Source organism: Brassica napus, chromosome C9 (assembly GCF_020379485.1).
Source record: "Brassica napus cultivar Da-Ae chromosome C9, Da-Ae, whole genome shotgun sequence".
NCBI classification, from domain to species: Eukaryota; Viridiplantae; Streptophyta; class Magnoliopsida; order Brassicales; family Brassicaceae; genus Brassica; species Brassica napus.
The window spans coordinates 3,079,047-3,095,094 of record NC_063452.1 but is presented as its reverse complement, the minus strand read 5'-3'; the positions used below and the strand labels follow the sequence as shown (position 1 = coordinate 3,095,094).

The window sequence follows — 16,048 nt, the reverse complement described above, 5'->3', positions numbered from 1 at the left end:
TCCGATAAGTCGTCCAGCTGGGAAGACTTTCCAGACGACTTAATTAAGTCGTCCGATAAGTCGTCCAGCTGGACGACCTTCCAGACGACTTATTATAAGTCGTCTGCGCAGTCTTTTGGATTGAAGTAAATACCTGACTCAAGATAGCAGCTTTCATTGATCTGCGGCCTCTGCTGCCCTCGTAAGCGAGTATCGGTGGAGACGGACTGTCTGCTCTGGGACCACCAATACTAGCACCCAATTCCGGCATAGCTGTGTACGCCCAGACCTGAAGAACTTGTATAAACCCATTCACGGTGTAACAGCCAGTAATTTCTTTGTTCCACAAAGAGTCCATCAGCACCTTAAACGCGACTCTCCCCCATGGATAATTCTCAAACCGTTCTAAATCCATCACTAGCCTTGCCAGAGTAGATCGTGTAGCGGTTGAAAACTTTCTCCCTTCAATGAATCCAGTGAAGATGGAGAGGTACGCGAGCCGCTTGCGATCTTCCCTGGACCAATCCCCGCATCTCTTCAGTACTGCTATTATCTGATCAGTAGTTGGCCCAGCTTCCAGATGAACTCCCAGCATCCCCCAGAAAGAAACAATCTCTTGGATAACGTCACATTTTGGTGTCTCAAGGTCCTCGATGTACTCGCAGTTTAGACCAGTGAGGTTTTCAAACTCTAACAGTGAAAACCTCAAAGGTTCTGGACCAACGAGAGACCACATCTCATACTTCTTTTTAATGTCCAGCTTGAAACTGAGCATGTAGTGAACCAGCCTTGAAGCCCAACCAAATCCCTGCTCCTTGAACTTGATGAAAACTCCCAAACTCGACTCCTTGAACTCTTCAAATTCGTCATCAGTAAGAGCTTCCCTAAGAGCAGTATGCAACTTGCTGTTATCCGTATGATACGAAATGCTATTGTGGGCTTCTGGCTCTTCCCCTGATGTGTATAACCTACGGGGGAGTTCTGGAATATCCATCCTTTTTGTCTGCAAAATAATCAAAGACAACTAATAAGTCCAGACGACTTAGTAGACGACTTATAATTAAGTCGTCTGGAAAGTCGTCCAATTGGACGACTTTCCAGACGACTTAAATTTAAGTCGTCTGGAAAGTCTTCCAAATGGACGACTTATATTTAAGTCATCTACTAAGTCGTCCAGTTGGAAGACTTTCCAGACGACTTAAATTACTTACAAGTCTTCCAGTACAAAGTGGACCTGATTAGTCGCAGAAGGAGTTGGAGTACTCGTCATTGCGGTTATAGATCTGAAAAAATAAACGTGAAACGGTGAGAATGAGTAAATTGATAGAGACAACATTTTATGTTCATCTTTTCCTCGAGATTGATGACTTACCGGCGTTAGGGTTTACAGAGAAACGGCGCTAAGGTTTACAGAGAAGAAGCGGCGGCGCTAGGGTTTAGAAGAAGCGGCGGCGCTAGTGTTTAGAGGAAGCGGCGGTGAGAACGTTGGTGACCACGGTGGCGAGGGCGACGGTTTGTTCGGAAATAGTGGAAGCGGCGGCGCTAGGGTTTAGAGGAATCGGCGGCGCTAGGGTTTAGAGGAATCGGCGGCGCTAGGGTTTAGAGGAATCGGCGGCGCTAGGGTTAGAAGAAGCTGCGGCGACAACGGTGAGAATGAAGTGAGATAGATAGCCGACGTTGAGAACGATGGTTTGTTCGGAAATCGTGGGAATTCGAAATCGCCTTTGAGAGAGAACTGTTAGGGTTTCTGAATTTCGCGAAAAATGAAACAAAAAAAGAAAAATCACCTTATATATTGGGTAAATAATCCGGTTAGCTTTAAAAGTACATTGGTAAACTTTAAGGTTTGGTCCGGTTTAGACGACTTATTCTGGCTGATAATGTACAACAGACGACTTAATATTTAGTCGTCTGTTTTCAGACGACAAAATATTAAGTCGTCCTAGACCCTAAAATGAACCCCTAAACTAAAATGACTAGATTAACTAACTAACCACGTTATAAAATCAAATTATACTTAAATAGTGTTTACTATACACAGAAATGAACACGCATAAGTAATTTTAAAAATTTTCAAAAACGGTTTTAATGCTTTCCAAAATCTAACCCTAAGAACACATACAATACTACAACATATGTTGATGAAACATAAACTAAAGAATATCATGACTCACTACTTTCACTCATCTATGCTGAAAACAATTGAAATTTGTTATATCTTAATTTATACCTCCTAAGACATATGTTAATTACATAATTCCCATTTTTCACTTATCAAAATATTTTTTACAAAATTTTTAAATTATGTTTAAGACTAACTGTCCAAACGACTTTCAGTTAAGTCGTCTGGACGACTTATTTTCAAGTCGTCTAAACAGACGACTTGCGAGGGGTAGAAACGTAAAAAAAATTCCGTTTTTTTGTTTGGTCACAAGGGGATAGTTGTAATTTCAATAGCCTTTTAGGTTACTTTTGCCTTTGACCCAAGTTGGGGTATTGTTTTGGGTTTGACTCCAAGTTTTGAGTCACACTTGGCAATTCTCCCTTAAAATTATAATAAAAACCAAAACACATAATATATAAAAACTTTAACAATTAACAAAATACATATCTTTTTTATTAGTATACATATATAAACTAAAATACTATATATTTATATAATACATATTATAACTAAAACCACATATATTATATAAATATAATAATTTAAAATAGATATGAAAATTATATGATGAAAAAGGTAAATAGATAACGATAGTTTTTGTATTATTAAAATTGTGAGTAACTAAAATGAAAATATAATATTTATAGAAGAAGTTTAGATATATTTTGAAATTTAATTATTTATGAAAAAATCATTGATTGATTAAGAAAAGATAAAAGCAGATGAACTGCCTTAAATGTATGATGATGAAATCTGCATGCAAATCTCTTTCTTTTTCTCACAAAAAAACAAAAAATATTGATATGCATGCAGATCTCCTGCTAAGTACTTTATAAAAAAAGAAAAACGCGAATGGTAACTTTAAAGCAGGAAAACTGCACTTACGGGTGAACTGTTTTTCTCCCATTACACCATTCAAACACTAAGGTTACAGCGAAAATTCATAATAAGAGTTTGACATGGTCTACCTTATTAAGAATATTGATTAACCCCGGTCTCTTTTTTTAATTTCATTAGAGACAATTCTTAGTTTTATCTAAGAAAAACTAAAAACGGTCTCTTAAATAAAATATATAAGAGCATGATTAATGAGAAGTTATCAGGGTGAAATTCTTAGCAGAATATAAGAAACCGTTTCTTAACTTTTAACTAAAAATATAATAACCAGTTCTTAAATATCTTATTTAAGAGCCAACTCTTACTTTTTTTTAGTTAAAAGTTAAGAGACAGTTTCTTATATTCCGGTAAGAACTCCAACCTAATAACGCCCATTAATCAAGATGTAACAATATTGTACAAGTCATATTTCCAATATTTGAATAAATTATTATTTTAAACAATGTAAAATAATTTACCAAATATATAATCACATAAATGCAATTATTGCTAGGTTCAAAGAAGTAGGTAAATCCTCAAATTTTTTTTCATCTTTAGCTTATCCTAAGAAACAACCTCAATGGTTAAAAACTCAAAAAAAGTTCTTAACTATATTAAAAACTCAAAAAAACTCAAAAAAGTTCTAAAAATGACTAATGATATTATACCAAATATACTTATTGTATCTAGACAGTTTATGAAATTATCAATTTTTCTTTCTAACTTGTTTTTTTATTTTAAATATTTCAATAGCTGAGATACTCTCAGAAATTGTCACTGGACATCGCCTTTTTAGAATTGTTTATGTAGTAAACTACTTAAATTTGGTACTTACCAAACTTTTAAACTTTTAAATATCGTCAAATGACGGCTATGTCAAAAGAAAAGAAACAATAAAATTTTGAACTTGCCAGTTGCCAAACAAGAAGGGAAGACCATCAATTTTAAACATGATAATGAAATAGGCGAGGAGGACGAAACACACTTGACTTGCACGCGACCAACTTTATTACATTGGCCCAAACCATCATGTGCTAAAAACATCATGCACTTATTATTATCAAAGTGAAAACGACGCAACGTCTTTTATGGACTTTCGTAAACACACCCATCGTTCTTTGAACATGGTTCAAAGTTTTTGGTAAGTAGGTATCGGGACACCCGAATCATCGGTCAGTTTCTTGTAAGCACTTTGCAGTTTTCTTGTAACCGGTCCTACTTCTCCTTCACCGATCACACGACCATCAATTTTCACAACCTGAAAGCAATGAACTCCGATTAGTATAAGCGTCACGTAACAAACTAAAAACAATTATAAAGCTTTTTATATTTATCGTCAAACCCGGTTCTTGTTTTAATGGGAAAAGTGGACTCACAATGATTATTGCTCACTAAACCACTAGATTAAAAGTAATTTCTCTGCTTTAATATTTATTAAAATAGCGGCCGGAAGCCCATGCTTTCTATGCTTATGCTTTGAGCTTGAGCCGGCATTGTTTATCCTAAACAATGCCGACCCAAAGATTATGTAGTAGAGTAGAGATTGTGTGTTTACCGGGCTGAGTTCTCCAATAGTTCCTGTAGTCCAAACCTGAAATAAAAAAAAATTGATATGGTTGCAAAAAGATAATTATTGATCATACAACATTCTTAATCCAAGGGAAAGAACAATAGGAAACCTCATCAGCTGTATGAAATTCCGACAAGCTGATGTTTCGTTCTTCCAGGATGAAGTTCTCTTTCACCACCAGTTCCATGACCTAGACATTGATGAGATGATTAGTTTGGTTATGTCATAGTCATTAATAAGTCATAGAGATATGTTAGAAAAAATAATGTAAAATCTTCATCTCTCTTAGACTCTTACAGTAGCTCGGGTAATCCCTGGGAGACAGTAATCTGCATGGGGAGTGAGAACTACGCCATTCTTCACCATGAACTGCATTAAACACATCTCATTAGGTCTTTATAGAGAGTAAAAATGTTCACTCCGAGCCTCTTGAAGATCTTACAAGGTTGGTTGCATTGGTTTCAGACACAAAGCCATCCTTGTCAAGCATTATTGCATCATCGACATTAGCGTTGTTGCTTTCAACCTGTGTCATTATCACATAGAAAGCATCTTAAAACTATGTCTTAACAACACATGATTCTGGCAAATGACTAAACCTTTGCGAGTATGTTATTGAGGAGGTTGTTGTGATGAATCTTGGAATCTAAATTCTGAAAAAATCAACGATGGATAAATAACACTTTTTGAGTAGCTGTGTCTCTCAACCAAGCATAGATGCTGATAAGATTGTAAAAGTATAGTGGATTTTAGCAAAAAAAAAAACTAAGCATAGATGAAACAGTAATGGGACTATACGGTGGGAGAGTTGCGACGTGTACACTACAACAAATATGGCTTTTAATAGCATACGGATAACGCTATTATATGGTATCCATAGCGGTTTTACAAATGCTATGAAAACGACCGCTATAATAGAGTCCCTATATACGATAGCGTTTTCGGATGACGCTATCGTAGAGTAGCCTTTAATAGCGTTATGTTTTCGCTGTGTTACGGTTATTTATTACACACAATTTATGCTATAGGAAATTGTATAACAGCTATATTTATCTGCTGTATTAAACCTATTAATAGCTATTATTTTGTGCTGTTCTAAATTATGTAATAACTTTTTTATGTTGCTATATATTTTTGTAAAATAGCTATATTCTGTAGCCATCAATTACGTTGTAGTAGCTTTACATTGGTGCTACTTTATGATGTGTTGCAGCAGTGGTATTGAGTTATGTTCATATGATTTATAGCATTTTTTTCGTGATATCAAGTGAGTGTATCATAACTTATTTTATATGCTATTTCACCCATTAAAATATGCTATTTCGCCCAATAAATGGTTCACTATAAATACACAAAATGCTCAAAAAGAAGTAAACAAAGTCTGAAATTTCATAATAGAAATACCATATCATAATTAAGTTCAAAAGTAAGAACACAAGTGTCATTTGCACTAAGTACCATAAGTTCATAAGTTCTAAAGCAATGAAAATAGAAGACCATACGTTCTTATTCATCCTCACACGATGACAACCTTGTCTTCAGGCCATGCTATAGTGGTACCAATAGCATCCTCCATACACTCGATTGCAGATGTAGGCCTCCAAACCATGGCATCATCCACCTTGACTACATCAACCCACACACGAACTGCATTTTTTCCCAAAGGAACAAAATGCACTAACTGTTCTGGGTTGTTTGAAGACCAGCGTCCTTCTGCAACAACAACTTTCTGACCGGTAATGTCGAGCAGTTTGCACTTCTGACCTTCTTTCACAATCTGTGTATGAGAATGATGTCCATTAGTGTAACACATATGAAAGCATTACCAACTTTATTAGATATATCAACACAACCTACACTACTACTTACCTTCCGAGAGCTTGAAGGAGTTTGTGCCACTGGTTTTAAAATATTAGCAGGAGCCGGTGGAGTGTGTACTTGTGACTGCGTAATAGGAGATTCTGTAGCTGGTGACTCAGAGTTTAAACTGTCGAATGAAACTCTGCTGAGAGGCCATGCTACATACGACTTCAAACAATCACCGAGGGTTGAGTGTTTTTCTGTTGGCCTCCAAAGAAAAGTCTGAGGTAACGTCACCGCATCTACATATACTTTCACAGCATTTGGTCCAAGAGGAAGGCCATCCACCAAGGCTTTGGGATCACGACTCTCCCAACGACCTTCAGCAACTGTTTCTTCATCCTGTGTTAACCAATGTAGAAGTTTGCAGTTGTTCTTCTCTACTGTCTCAGGGCTCTGTCAAAACAATAAATTCAACACGTGAAATACATTACTAGATTTTAGAAAACAGAAACTTAGACACCAAAGTGAGATGAGGACTGAAAACCTTACTTTACCAAGAATGTGATCTGGATCGATCTCCTCGTCAAGAACAAGAAGAGAATCTTGAGGCCACGCAACTGTTTCTCCTACAGCCTGACCAATAGTGTAAATTTTTGGCGCCGGTCTCCAAAGAAATGCATCTACTTCAATAGCCGTCTCAACTACCACCTTAACTGAATTAGGGCCCAATGGCACATTGTTAACAAACTCCATTTCATCCGATGACAGAAAACGACCCTCGGCTACTTTGCATTCCTTGTCACACCAATCATATAGGATACACTTAGGCTGTGGTGTCCAATTATTCGTCACACTCTACAAAGATTAATCAACACAACAGTTACATTCCGTTCAAGTTAGTTGAGCATGAATCCGATTTGCACAAGTACTTACTCTTGGTGCTGAATTCTCACCCTCTTCCGATTCTGGCCTCTGTAATTAGAAAAATAAATAAGGTTTGTGTTCTTTCTAAATAAGCAGCAGTCGTTAACACAAGCATGAATCTTTAGATATCCCATATCAAAAGTTTTCAAAAACTTCTTGACATCATAAGTTGATGTGTGCAGCACATTGTCTTCAGGTAACATATTTGGCAATGTTTGCAGCAAGTCATCAAAGCTCTTGTCTGACCACCCATTCTGAGACTTAATCCTAAACAAAGAAACTACAGCTGATAGCTTGCTATGACTAGAACACGTCGGATACAAGGGGGTTTCAGCCTCTGCAAGTTTTGCTAAAAACTCATCTTCTTTCCTGTCCTCACCCTCAACTGACTCACGTAACTGTGAACCCCGGTTGGCTAAATCCTCATCTACAAAGTTTGCAGCTTCATATAAACTAAGAATCTCAGCATTCCAGCATCTATCTTTAACATCCACTACATCAACAGAGCTACCATCTCCATGGTGAAACCAATCCGTCCGTACCTTGTAAGCATCATCCATTCCATTTATAACCAAATGAGAGACAACCTCCTCACTTGTATGGCGATACAGATTACGACATCGGGCGCATGGACATACAATCTTCCCATTAACTCCTAACTTATCAGTAACACCATTGACAAAAGCTCGGGCAGCTCTCTCGTATGCAGAATCAACTCTTAAGTTCATGAAAAAAAAAAGTTATGACGCGAATTTTTGGAATTCTATAACCTGAACACTTAGGGAAATGTACATACCTACTTATATGAACCCACGACTTGTCCAACATTATTAGGACCCTTGCCAAAATTCCAAAAAGTGTACATGGTTCAAGCAACAATGACAATATAAATTTTGCTTCAATGTCTAAACCGCAAACAACTAGATAAATGTCTACAAAAGTATACAAACTATTAGATAATGTGAATAAGTGATCGATGTGTCTAACCTCGACAGAATATAGAAGACGCAAGCTTGTGAAGTCACGAACCCGCACCTGCAAAACAAAAAAAGAACTGATTAATGGAAACAAATATGAACCGATAACAATGAAATTAATCAGAACTTGAATCAATCGAATCTAACACCTATTTACTTTCACAACTTCAATCAATCAAAACTAAGACCTATATACATGCACAACTTGGATCAATTGAATTTAAGACCTCACTCTTAAATTAGAGTCTCGGATTTGAAATTGGAGATGATGATGGCTGAATCCAATTGTATACTCTGTTAGGATGAGCGACGAGATTACGGATGGTGAAAGATGAGAGATCGAGGCGGAGATGGTGGAGAGAGGTTGTGGAGAGGAATGGAAGATGGAGAAAACGCGGCGGAGATGGTGGAGAGATGATGTGGGGAGGAAGGGTTGGTGGGCGATGGAGTCGTAGATGGTGGAGAGAGGATGTAGAGAGGAAGGGAAGATGGAGAAACGAGTCGGAGATGGTGGATAGAGCTTTGAGCTCGATGGAGGTGGAGAAGAAAGGGAAGACGGAGAGAACGAGGTAAGTAAATCCGATCCCTTTCTTTTTTTTTTTTAATGCTATGAAAAGTATATGTTCTTAAAACATACCGCCTAAATCCATTTTTTTCACTAAGTGTTGGCGCTTATTCTAAAAACTTGGGTGATTAGTGAGTTTTTTTTTTCACTTTACCGAATTTTCGGCATAGCATAAGTAAAGTGCTATAACTTTGCGAGGCAGACTTCCAAATACCTTTCCATAGCAGTTAGGAAAATTGTGCTATCTTAATCTGCTATGAATACCTATATTTGTTGTAGTGGTAGTTGCAGTCACCAGCACAATTCCATTATCGTTGTCATATACTGGAGGCTTCCACTCAGCAAGGACTATTCATTATTTTGTCAAAAAATAACACTCAAAAACCATATTCCATAGACTATAGTATAATGGTTGCAAGAGACAAATAAAGAACATTACCGATCAATGTGCATCCATAACGGTTAAACGCAGGGCTCATTCCAGAAGTGACCTTAACAAATCCATAGCTTGTTTGAGTTTAATATTTACTTTGAAATTGTTAAAAGGTGTAACTAATAGTCTCATACCTTTTTGCCTCGGGTTAGAGACAGTCTTATATGTGTATTGTCAAACATCCCATTGGTTATGAGAGTTTTGAAGATGGCTGCTTTTACCTATGCATTTTCCATTGTGATAACTATCATTCAGAACCCAAGAATCCAAACTATGACAATGGTATGATCTTCATCAAAATGCTTACCTCATCGCGGGTTGGGACATTGTTGAAAGCTAGAGCCTTTGCTGAATCAAACAGCCTAAATGAAATAATTCAACATATTTATAAAGAATATTTGAAAGAAGTGCTAGGGCTTTACTCTTACTTGCTTCTTACCGCTCTAGATGTTCTTCAAGCTTGAATACTTTGCCTTTGTAGATTCTAAGACCTTCCCATACAGCCACCGCCTTGCACCACGGAGTCAAAAACGGAAACCTTAAACAAGAATATAAGAATATATAAACATCAGTTTTAAATCGGATACATAAACAAAGTAAACATGTATATAAAGTTTTTTTTTTTTTTTTTTTTTTTTTTGCTAACCGAGTATCCTGGTCCCACCGAGGTGGTCCAGACTAAAGACCGAAGTGAGCATAGATGCTGCCAGGGCGTCACCATGTGGCTCACCGTGTAACGGTCTTTGGTCTCGGGTGCTGCAGCCCACATGTAAATTTCCGCAGTGGCCAAGGTTCGAACCCAGGGGCGGGCACTCCAGCTGGAGCTCCTATACCACTAGACCAAAGCAACTTGGTTATGTATATAAAGTTTAAGCACCTTGGCCATCTCACGTGGCAAAATCTCATCACCAACCCAAGCAAAAAGTTTAGCATTTTCAGGAACTGGAAGACTAGGAGGAGCTAAGGGGCTGGCCAAGAGAGATGACTTGCCCTTCACGTGACGCCTGAGAGTGTTGTATAGCGGTAAACAATGCTCCAGTAAATCGTAATGCCTCATATTGAATGTCTAAAAAAAATACAAAACACACATTGTCGTTTAAATGATTCTTTGAGTTTCAGAATCATTTAACTGAAGTAAATCTTGCATGGACCCCTACACGAGGGTATTTCCTAGGAGACGAAAAACCAGTTGATTCATGAACAGTCTTGTACCACCATGAAGCCCATACTCCATCTTCTGGTATGGGACCAGCCTCCCATCTTCAAGAAAACACAATGATACAAGACTATGGTTAGTGGGTTATGATTGGAATAAGGGTTGGTTAGAGAATTTTAATTAGTTAGTGGGGTTTTTTTTTATCGTTGATTTTGATATTTTTACATTTTATATAGTTTTTTTGCGCCTTTAAATAATACTCCTATATAAATTGTTCTTATGGTTAGTTATAAGAAGTGTTAAGTGTCATCTTATAATGCAATGGTTTCAAACTAATTTTAATAAAATAAAGTGTTGGGAAAACTTACCCTAATCATTTTTAGTTTTCAAAGTGAACAAAGATTCTTATCACACAAACAATGAATCATTGTTTTGATGTTTACGCTCAAATCCAAGAGAACGCAAAATAGTCTTACTTAAGCATAGAGGCTTGAAAATAGATGAATGATACACAAAATATGCATCTTCTTACATAAGATAATCAAGTTTTCTTGTTTTTTTTTTTTTTTGTAACAAGTTTTCTTGTTACAGTATTCATAATACAGAAATGAAACCTCGGGATTTCGCTGAAGGTCATCTGCATCGATGACTGGTGGTGGTGTTCCCATCTGGCAGAGATCGCTGTATATTGAAACTAAGTCTGCCAATCCCACGTCGAGAAATGATAATGGGATTACCTTACCAAAAGAAGGCTGCATGAAAATACAAATAAACAATAAGAACAAGAACCCCCAAAATTTTATGAATTAGTATATGGACATACCCACAAATTTTTTTAACTAGCTTATATTGAATTCTTACTAAATTGTTTATGGCGTCCAACATTTTAACACGAGTCATGTGCAAACCAATTCAGAAGCATTTCATAACACCAGAAGTGAGCTTGGGAAGCTTACCAATATGTGAACCGGATTGCGTATCAAGATAAAGTGCTTTCCTTTACTCATTAGTTCACTTGGCAAGCCAAGAATACGATGTTTTGCCAAATTCTGTGCATAGAAGAGCCATAAACACAATAAAAATCACACACTTAATCTCAAAACAGAGCGTGGTATAGGACGAAAATGAAATCTTCTGAAAGAGAAGTGAGTATAACCTTACAAAACCTATATTTCTTCTTTCCTGGACCATAAATGATGTCTTTCACCACCTTATGTCCATCAATTTCCTATCAGAAAATGCTACGATTGATATTTCTTTCTCCACAAGGAACAAATTCATCAATGTCTTAAAACATCTCTAACTCCACTACGTTTCATTTCGAAATAGAGTTTGAAATATAGTTTTTTTTTGTAAATCCTATTTAATTTTCTACTACTTAACAGAGTAAAAAAAATATTTGCGTCTTTTACTCACCTCTATTTTTATTCCGAAATGGAACAAATTTGAGTAAAAATTAATTTTACTACGAAATACTATATTTTAAAGAAAAAAAAGAGTAATATATTAGATATGCTGTTGATACGTTGAAACCTAAATGGATTACTGACATACCATGCTAGCGAAAATCTCATCTCTGTATAGCCTATCAGCACCTGTAGCTTTAAGGAACGAAGCGTTTAATGGCTCGTCCAGCACTTCGATGTCATCTCTCTGGTGATTTAAAACCAAAATATCTTTTCAAGATATAAATCACACAGACAAACATTTTTCTGTCAGTCAAGATAACTGTATCCCATGTACCTGGGCAAAGGAGTACATGAGAGCGGTGCTGAGTGATCTTGGACAAGACCATGAGTGAATCACCTCCATTGAAGACGATCGCTTTGAAAATCAAACAAGCACTTTGATCTGTTATAAAGTCAACTTCAACTCAAATGATTTGCCTCTGTACGTGTTTTGCTTATTCTGTCAGTGCTTGTCTTTATATATTACTAGAACCAGACCGAGAATCTTGGAGTTATGTTAAAAAGGATAAAAGATTCCCTTCTCACTTTTGGATAAAATTAGACACGTTCAAAAGTTTACCAGATTTGGCCTATTGGTCAGAAGATATGTTTTTTTTCCATTTTAGGTTGTCATTGTTTTCAGATTTTTGAATCAGGTTTTAGTTTTAGTTTTTCTTTTTGAAACATATTTATCAGCTATATATTTTTAATTTTTTTTTGTTTATTACTTCTGATAGCGTTAATATCTTTTCTTAGACACACAATATTATTTACTCCCTCCGTACCATTGAGATAAATGTTCTAGGAACAAAAATTATTTCATAAAGACATATTTTTGTGTTTTCTGTGAATAAGTTGTAAACTTCAAAAAAATAATTGATTGAATCACTATTGGTTAACCACATTGTGATGGACTGATGGTTTCTATTAGACGAACAGTCGTCATGTTGGTATCATGTTGGTATAGGCCAAAGATTATTTTCTCTCTAATGTGAAATTACTAACTCTACATATGGCCTTGCAAATATAAAAAAAATTGGGAAAGTGGGTCATAGCCGAGTTTTCAATTTGGGCTTCGGGTCGTCGGAAGTTTTTTTTTGTCTAATGGGTCGCCACGATTTTCGACCATGTGCAAGTTATGTATAAAATACGCCCAACACCTGGTCAACCACTTTAATGACAGAAACGCCATTGAGTCCTTGCACGTGAGAGACAGTCTCGATTCCCAACACCCTCAACCCATTAACTTCATCGTCTTTACTGACTGACATGTTATTGGCGGTAAACCACTGCGGTAATTAAACACCTTTACTGTCTCTCTCTCTATCTATCTCTCTCTCCTCTCTCTCTCTCTCTCTCTCTCTCTCTCTCTCTCTCTCTCTCTCTCACCTCTCTCCTCGCTACTGCGATTAGTCGTGGAATCTAGAAATCCCGAGCTCTTTCGCGGCTGTGAGCTCTGTTTCAGCTCGGAGAGCGAAGAATCGTCTTATATTATACCGGTATGGTAGTGGAAGCGGAGAAAATGGAGAAGTTGGTGCGTCGGCAGACCAGATCGACGCGCGAAAAAGAGAAACACCCCCACCTACCAAAGATCAACGGTACCAGGTTCGTCTGCTCATTTATTTAAAAAGTTCAAGTGGATGTTGTTACTGATTTCCTTCTCTTCCCACCTACGAAAAAGAGAAACCCCCCCCCCCCACCTACCTTCGCTGATGTTGTTTTTGATTTCATTCCCTTTACCAAAAGAACTTTCACCGCAGCTCCGAACTCCGTTATTAGTTTCCATCAATTTCAGATTTGGTGGGTGCATCTCGATGAAATCTGAGGCACAAAAGCTTTTCTACTATTAGGGTTCCTCTTTATCATCCTCTAGTCTTTATTATGTCTCACCATTAACAATTAAGCATACCCAAATCTTTATTATTATTATAATTATAACCCAAAAAATCAACACAATTCTGGTGGAAAAAAGCAAGAAAAAGTCCCAGATTTACCCAGGTAAAACCGGTTACCAGTCACATAAAGTAACTCCGACGGGTTGAGAAAAAAATTTCTCCGGCTGAAGGTTGGGTCGGACTCGCACGTGTGTGGAGCTGCGAGTTATGTCGTTAGGTCGGTAGGTGTTTGGGTCGTTTTTTAATTGTAAAAAATTTAAGTTATGTAGGTCAAAGTTAATGGGTCAAAAGGCCAAAACTGTCATCGATTATTTCTCTCTCTTAGGTATGCAAAATTCAAATAAACACTTGGGCCGACCCAAACTCACAATTAAAAACTTTACGCGACCCATTTAGAAAACATACTCTTACAAATATAGACACATTGTTTAAAAACCTTTTGAATACCCGGAGAAAATATCAATCTATAGCTACACCTCCACTTGGAGAATTAGTTTAGGCTTTTCCATATACTGGAGATACCCTTCAAGTTAATCAAAAAAATCACTTAAAATATTAAAATTTAAAATTATAAAAATAATAAATTTATTATAGTGATTTTAATGAGTTTTTTTAATATGTGTAAAACACTAGAAAATCTGTTTTTTTTTTTGTTTTTTTGCTGAACGGAGATAGTATTCTGTAAAAGTAGAAAAGAAATCACGTGTTTTAGGTGTTTTAAAAAAATCACGTGTTATAGTTTTTAGTCTTTGTTAGTTTCAATTCTTACGTTATTTTATATTTGCTTATGGTAGTGCTGATTTGTTTATGGTAACGCTGATTGTGAATCCATAGTGCTGACTACGAGTTCATAGACCCACGATCTTTATTTTGTAATATTTCTGAAAGCGACGAATCTTTTTTAATGTTCTAGCTTTTGTCTTTGTTAGTTTAATTCTTACACAAATTTTATTTGTTTATAGTAGTACTGATCCGGCTGGACAATCAGAAGAGAAGCGGAGGGGGTGTCGAGGTTCTCGACAGACTCGTCGGTGAGCTCAGCGCTAGTTGCCGAAGCCATGGCGATGAGACAAGCAGTAAAAGAAAGCTGGATACTGAGCCATAAGAGACTGAGATGCGAAGCTGACTCTGCTCAACTAATCAAAGCAATCAATGGTAATGAAGTTCCCTTGGAGATTTATGGCATTGTTGCCGACATCCTAGACTATTCCTTTAGTTTTGAAGCTTATAGTTTTTGTTTGGATTCCTAGAGAAAAGAACCTTGTTGCTGATGGTTTAGCAAAACAGGGTTTTGTTATGGTTGAGGCTTTAATGGCCAACACCTAACTCTTGCTATGGTTATTAATATGAATGTGTTTCAAAAAAAAAAAATAGTAGTACTGATCTGTCTATGGTAGCTCTAATTTTGAACTTATAAACCCACGTTCTGTATTTGTTATTTATGTGAAAGTAACAATCGTTTCTAGTGCTTTAAGTTTTTAATCTTTGTTAGTCTAACTACTTTCACTAATTTATATTGTTTATGGTAGTGCTGATCTGTTTATGACAGCGCTAATTAATCTTCAACCCATTGACCAACGTTTTCTATTTGTTATTTGTTTGAAAGTAACAAATCTTATCTAGTGCTTCTAGTTTTTAGTATTTGTTAATTTAATTTCTTACACTTATTAATTTATATCTGTTTATAGTAGTGCCGAATTTGATCTACTATTTATTTTAATCAATTATTTTAGAGAATATGCCTTCAACAACATGTTTCACGGAAGCACAAAAGAGACGAAAAGAAAGAAAATGATGGGTTGGTGAAATCACTGCACGGTTTTATTGAGTAAACTAAAACAACAAATCCTTGATAAATAATATAAAAGTAAAATTTTAGTTTTATTGGTCTATGATAATTTTTTTTTATATGTGTCATGTGTGATCTAGCAGAGACTAGACCCGTTTGTTGCCAAAAAAAAAGAAGCAGAGACTAGACAGATATCATTGTCGCATTCGCATATCATAAGTGTGAATGAGTTTTCTCCAAATAAATTCCAACTCTGCAAAATAAGCTTCAGGTACGAAAAAAGTGATAGCGTTTAGCGGTTGTTTTGTTAAGCAGCCTTAAGCTGATATCTCTCACAACCGCATGAAACACGCGATTTCTACCACCATCTTTCAGACCTTACCAAACTAAATACCATGTCCCGAAAAAGTTTACATTTAACTATTCAAGAATCTTTAGTTTCAGTTATAAAGAAACTACACTGTTCTAA

General features: G+C 36.4%; 3 protein-coding genes and 2 long non-coding RNA genes across 5 annotated transcripts; 1 reads left to right on the top strand and 4 right to left on the bottom strand.

Moving 5' to 3' along the window:
• Positions 1–2,737: 2,737 nt before the first annotated feature.
• On the bottom strand, positions 2,738–5,124 carry LOC125592293 (branched-chain-amino-acid aminotransferase-like protein 2). The gene is made up of 5 exons (XM_048767082.1): positions 5,032–5,124; positions 4,887–4,958; positions 4,699–4,779; positions 4,575–4,610; positions 2,738–4,277 (listed from the first exon to the last, which is right to left on the bottom strand). The coding sequence occupies exons 1-5, from the start codon at positions 5,122–5,124 to the stop codon at positions 4,149–4,151; spliced, it is 411 nt and encodes a 136-aa protein (XP_048623039.1). The 3' UTR covers positions 2,738–4,148.
• Positions 5,125–5,957: 833 nt separating this feature from the next.
• On the bottom strand, positions 5,958–8,044 carry LOC125592292. The gene is made up of 5 exons (XM_048767081.1): positions 7,424–8,044; positions 7,326–7,364; positions 6,942–7,247; positions 6,459–6,845; positions 5,958–6,366 (listed from the first exon to the last, which is right to left on the bottom strand). The coding sequence occupies exons 1-5, from the start codon at positions 8,042–8,044 to the stop codon at positions 6,106–6,108; spliced, it is 1,614 nt and encodes a 537-aa protein (XP_048623038.1). The 3' UTR covers positions 5,958–6,105.
• Positions 8,045–9,141: 1,097 nt separating this feature from the next.
• Positions 9,142–9,794, bottom strand: LOC125593282. Its single transcript, XR_007329207.1, has 5 exons — positions 9,731–9,794; positions 9,599–9,653; positions 9,426–9,512; positions 9,298–9,349; positions 9,142–9,206 (listed from the first exon to the last, which is right to left on the bottom strand). It is a non-coding gene; the product is annotated as an uncharacterized LOC125593282 (long non-coding RNA).
• Positions 9,795–9,922: 128 nt separating this feature from the next.
• On the bottom strand, positions 9,923–12,439 carry LOC111213854 (branched-chain-amino-acid aminotransferase-like protein 2). Its single transcript, XM_048769699.1, has 5 exons — positions 12,191–12,439; positions 12,002–12,100; positions 11,604–11,675; positions 11,404–11,496; positions 9,923–11,199 (listed from the first exon to the last, which is right to left on the bottom strand). Exons 1-5 carry the CDS (start codon positions 12,257–12,259, stop codon positions 10,924–10,926), a joined length of 609 nt encoding a protein of 202 aa, XP_048625656.1. The 5' UTR covers positions 12,260–12,439; the 3' UTR covers positions 9,923–10,923.
• Positions 12,440–13,252: 813 nt separating this feature from the next.
• On the top strand, positions 13,253–15,296 carry LOC106436592. The gene is made up of 2 exons (XR_001287155.3): positions 13,253–13,500; positions 14,753–15,296. It is a non-coding gene; the product is annotated as an uncharacterized LOC106436592 (long non-coding RNA).
• The last annotated feature ends 752 nt before the right edge of the window (positions 15,297–16,048 follow it).

Bases quoted from the DNA above. Each gene is read 5' to 3' on its own strand.
- LOC125592293 (XM_048767082.1), bottom strand. From the start codon at position 5,124: ATGACACAGGTTGAAAGCAACAACGCTAATGTCGATGATGCAATAATG. The intron at 4,959-5,031 runs GTAAGATCTTCA...TGTTTAATGCAG, and splicing joins AAACCAATGCAACCAACCTT to TTCATGGTGAAGAATGGCGT. The intron at 4,278-4,574 runs GTAAACACACAA...CATTGCTTTCAG, and splicing joins CTATTGGAGAACTCAGCCCG to GTTGTGAAAATTGATGGTCG.
- LOC125592292 (XM_048767081.1), bottom strand. From the start codon at position 8,044: ATGAACTTAAGAGTTGATTCTGCATACGAGAGAGCTGCCCGAGCTTTT. The intron at 7,248-7,325 runs GTAAGTACTTGT...TAATCTTTGTAG, and splicing joins GTGAGAATTCAGCACCAAGA to AGTGTGACGAATAATTGGAC. The intron at 6,846-6,941 runs GTAAGGTTTTCA...TTGTTTTGACAG, and splicing joins CAGATCACATTCTTGGTAAA to AGCCCTGAGACAGTAGAGAA.
- LOC111213854 (XM_048769699.1), bottom strand. From the start codon at position 12,259: ATGGAGGTGATTCACTCATGGTCTTGTCCAAGATCACTCAGCACCGCT. The intron at 12,101-12,190 runs GTACATGGGATA...TTAAATCACCAG, and splicing joins TCATGTACTCCTTTGCCCAG to AGAGATGACATCGAAGTGCT. The intron at 11,676-12,001 runs GTATGTCAGTAA...ATTTTCTGATAG, and splicing joins ATGAGATTTTCGCTAGCATG to GAAATTGATGGACATAAGGT.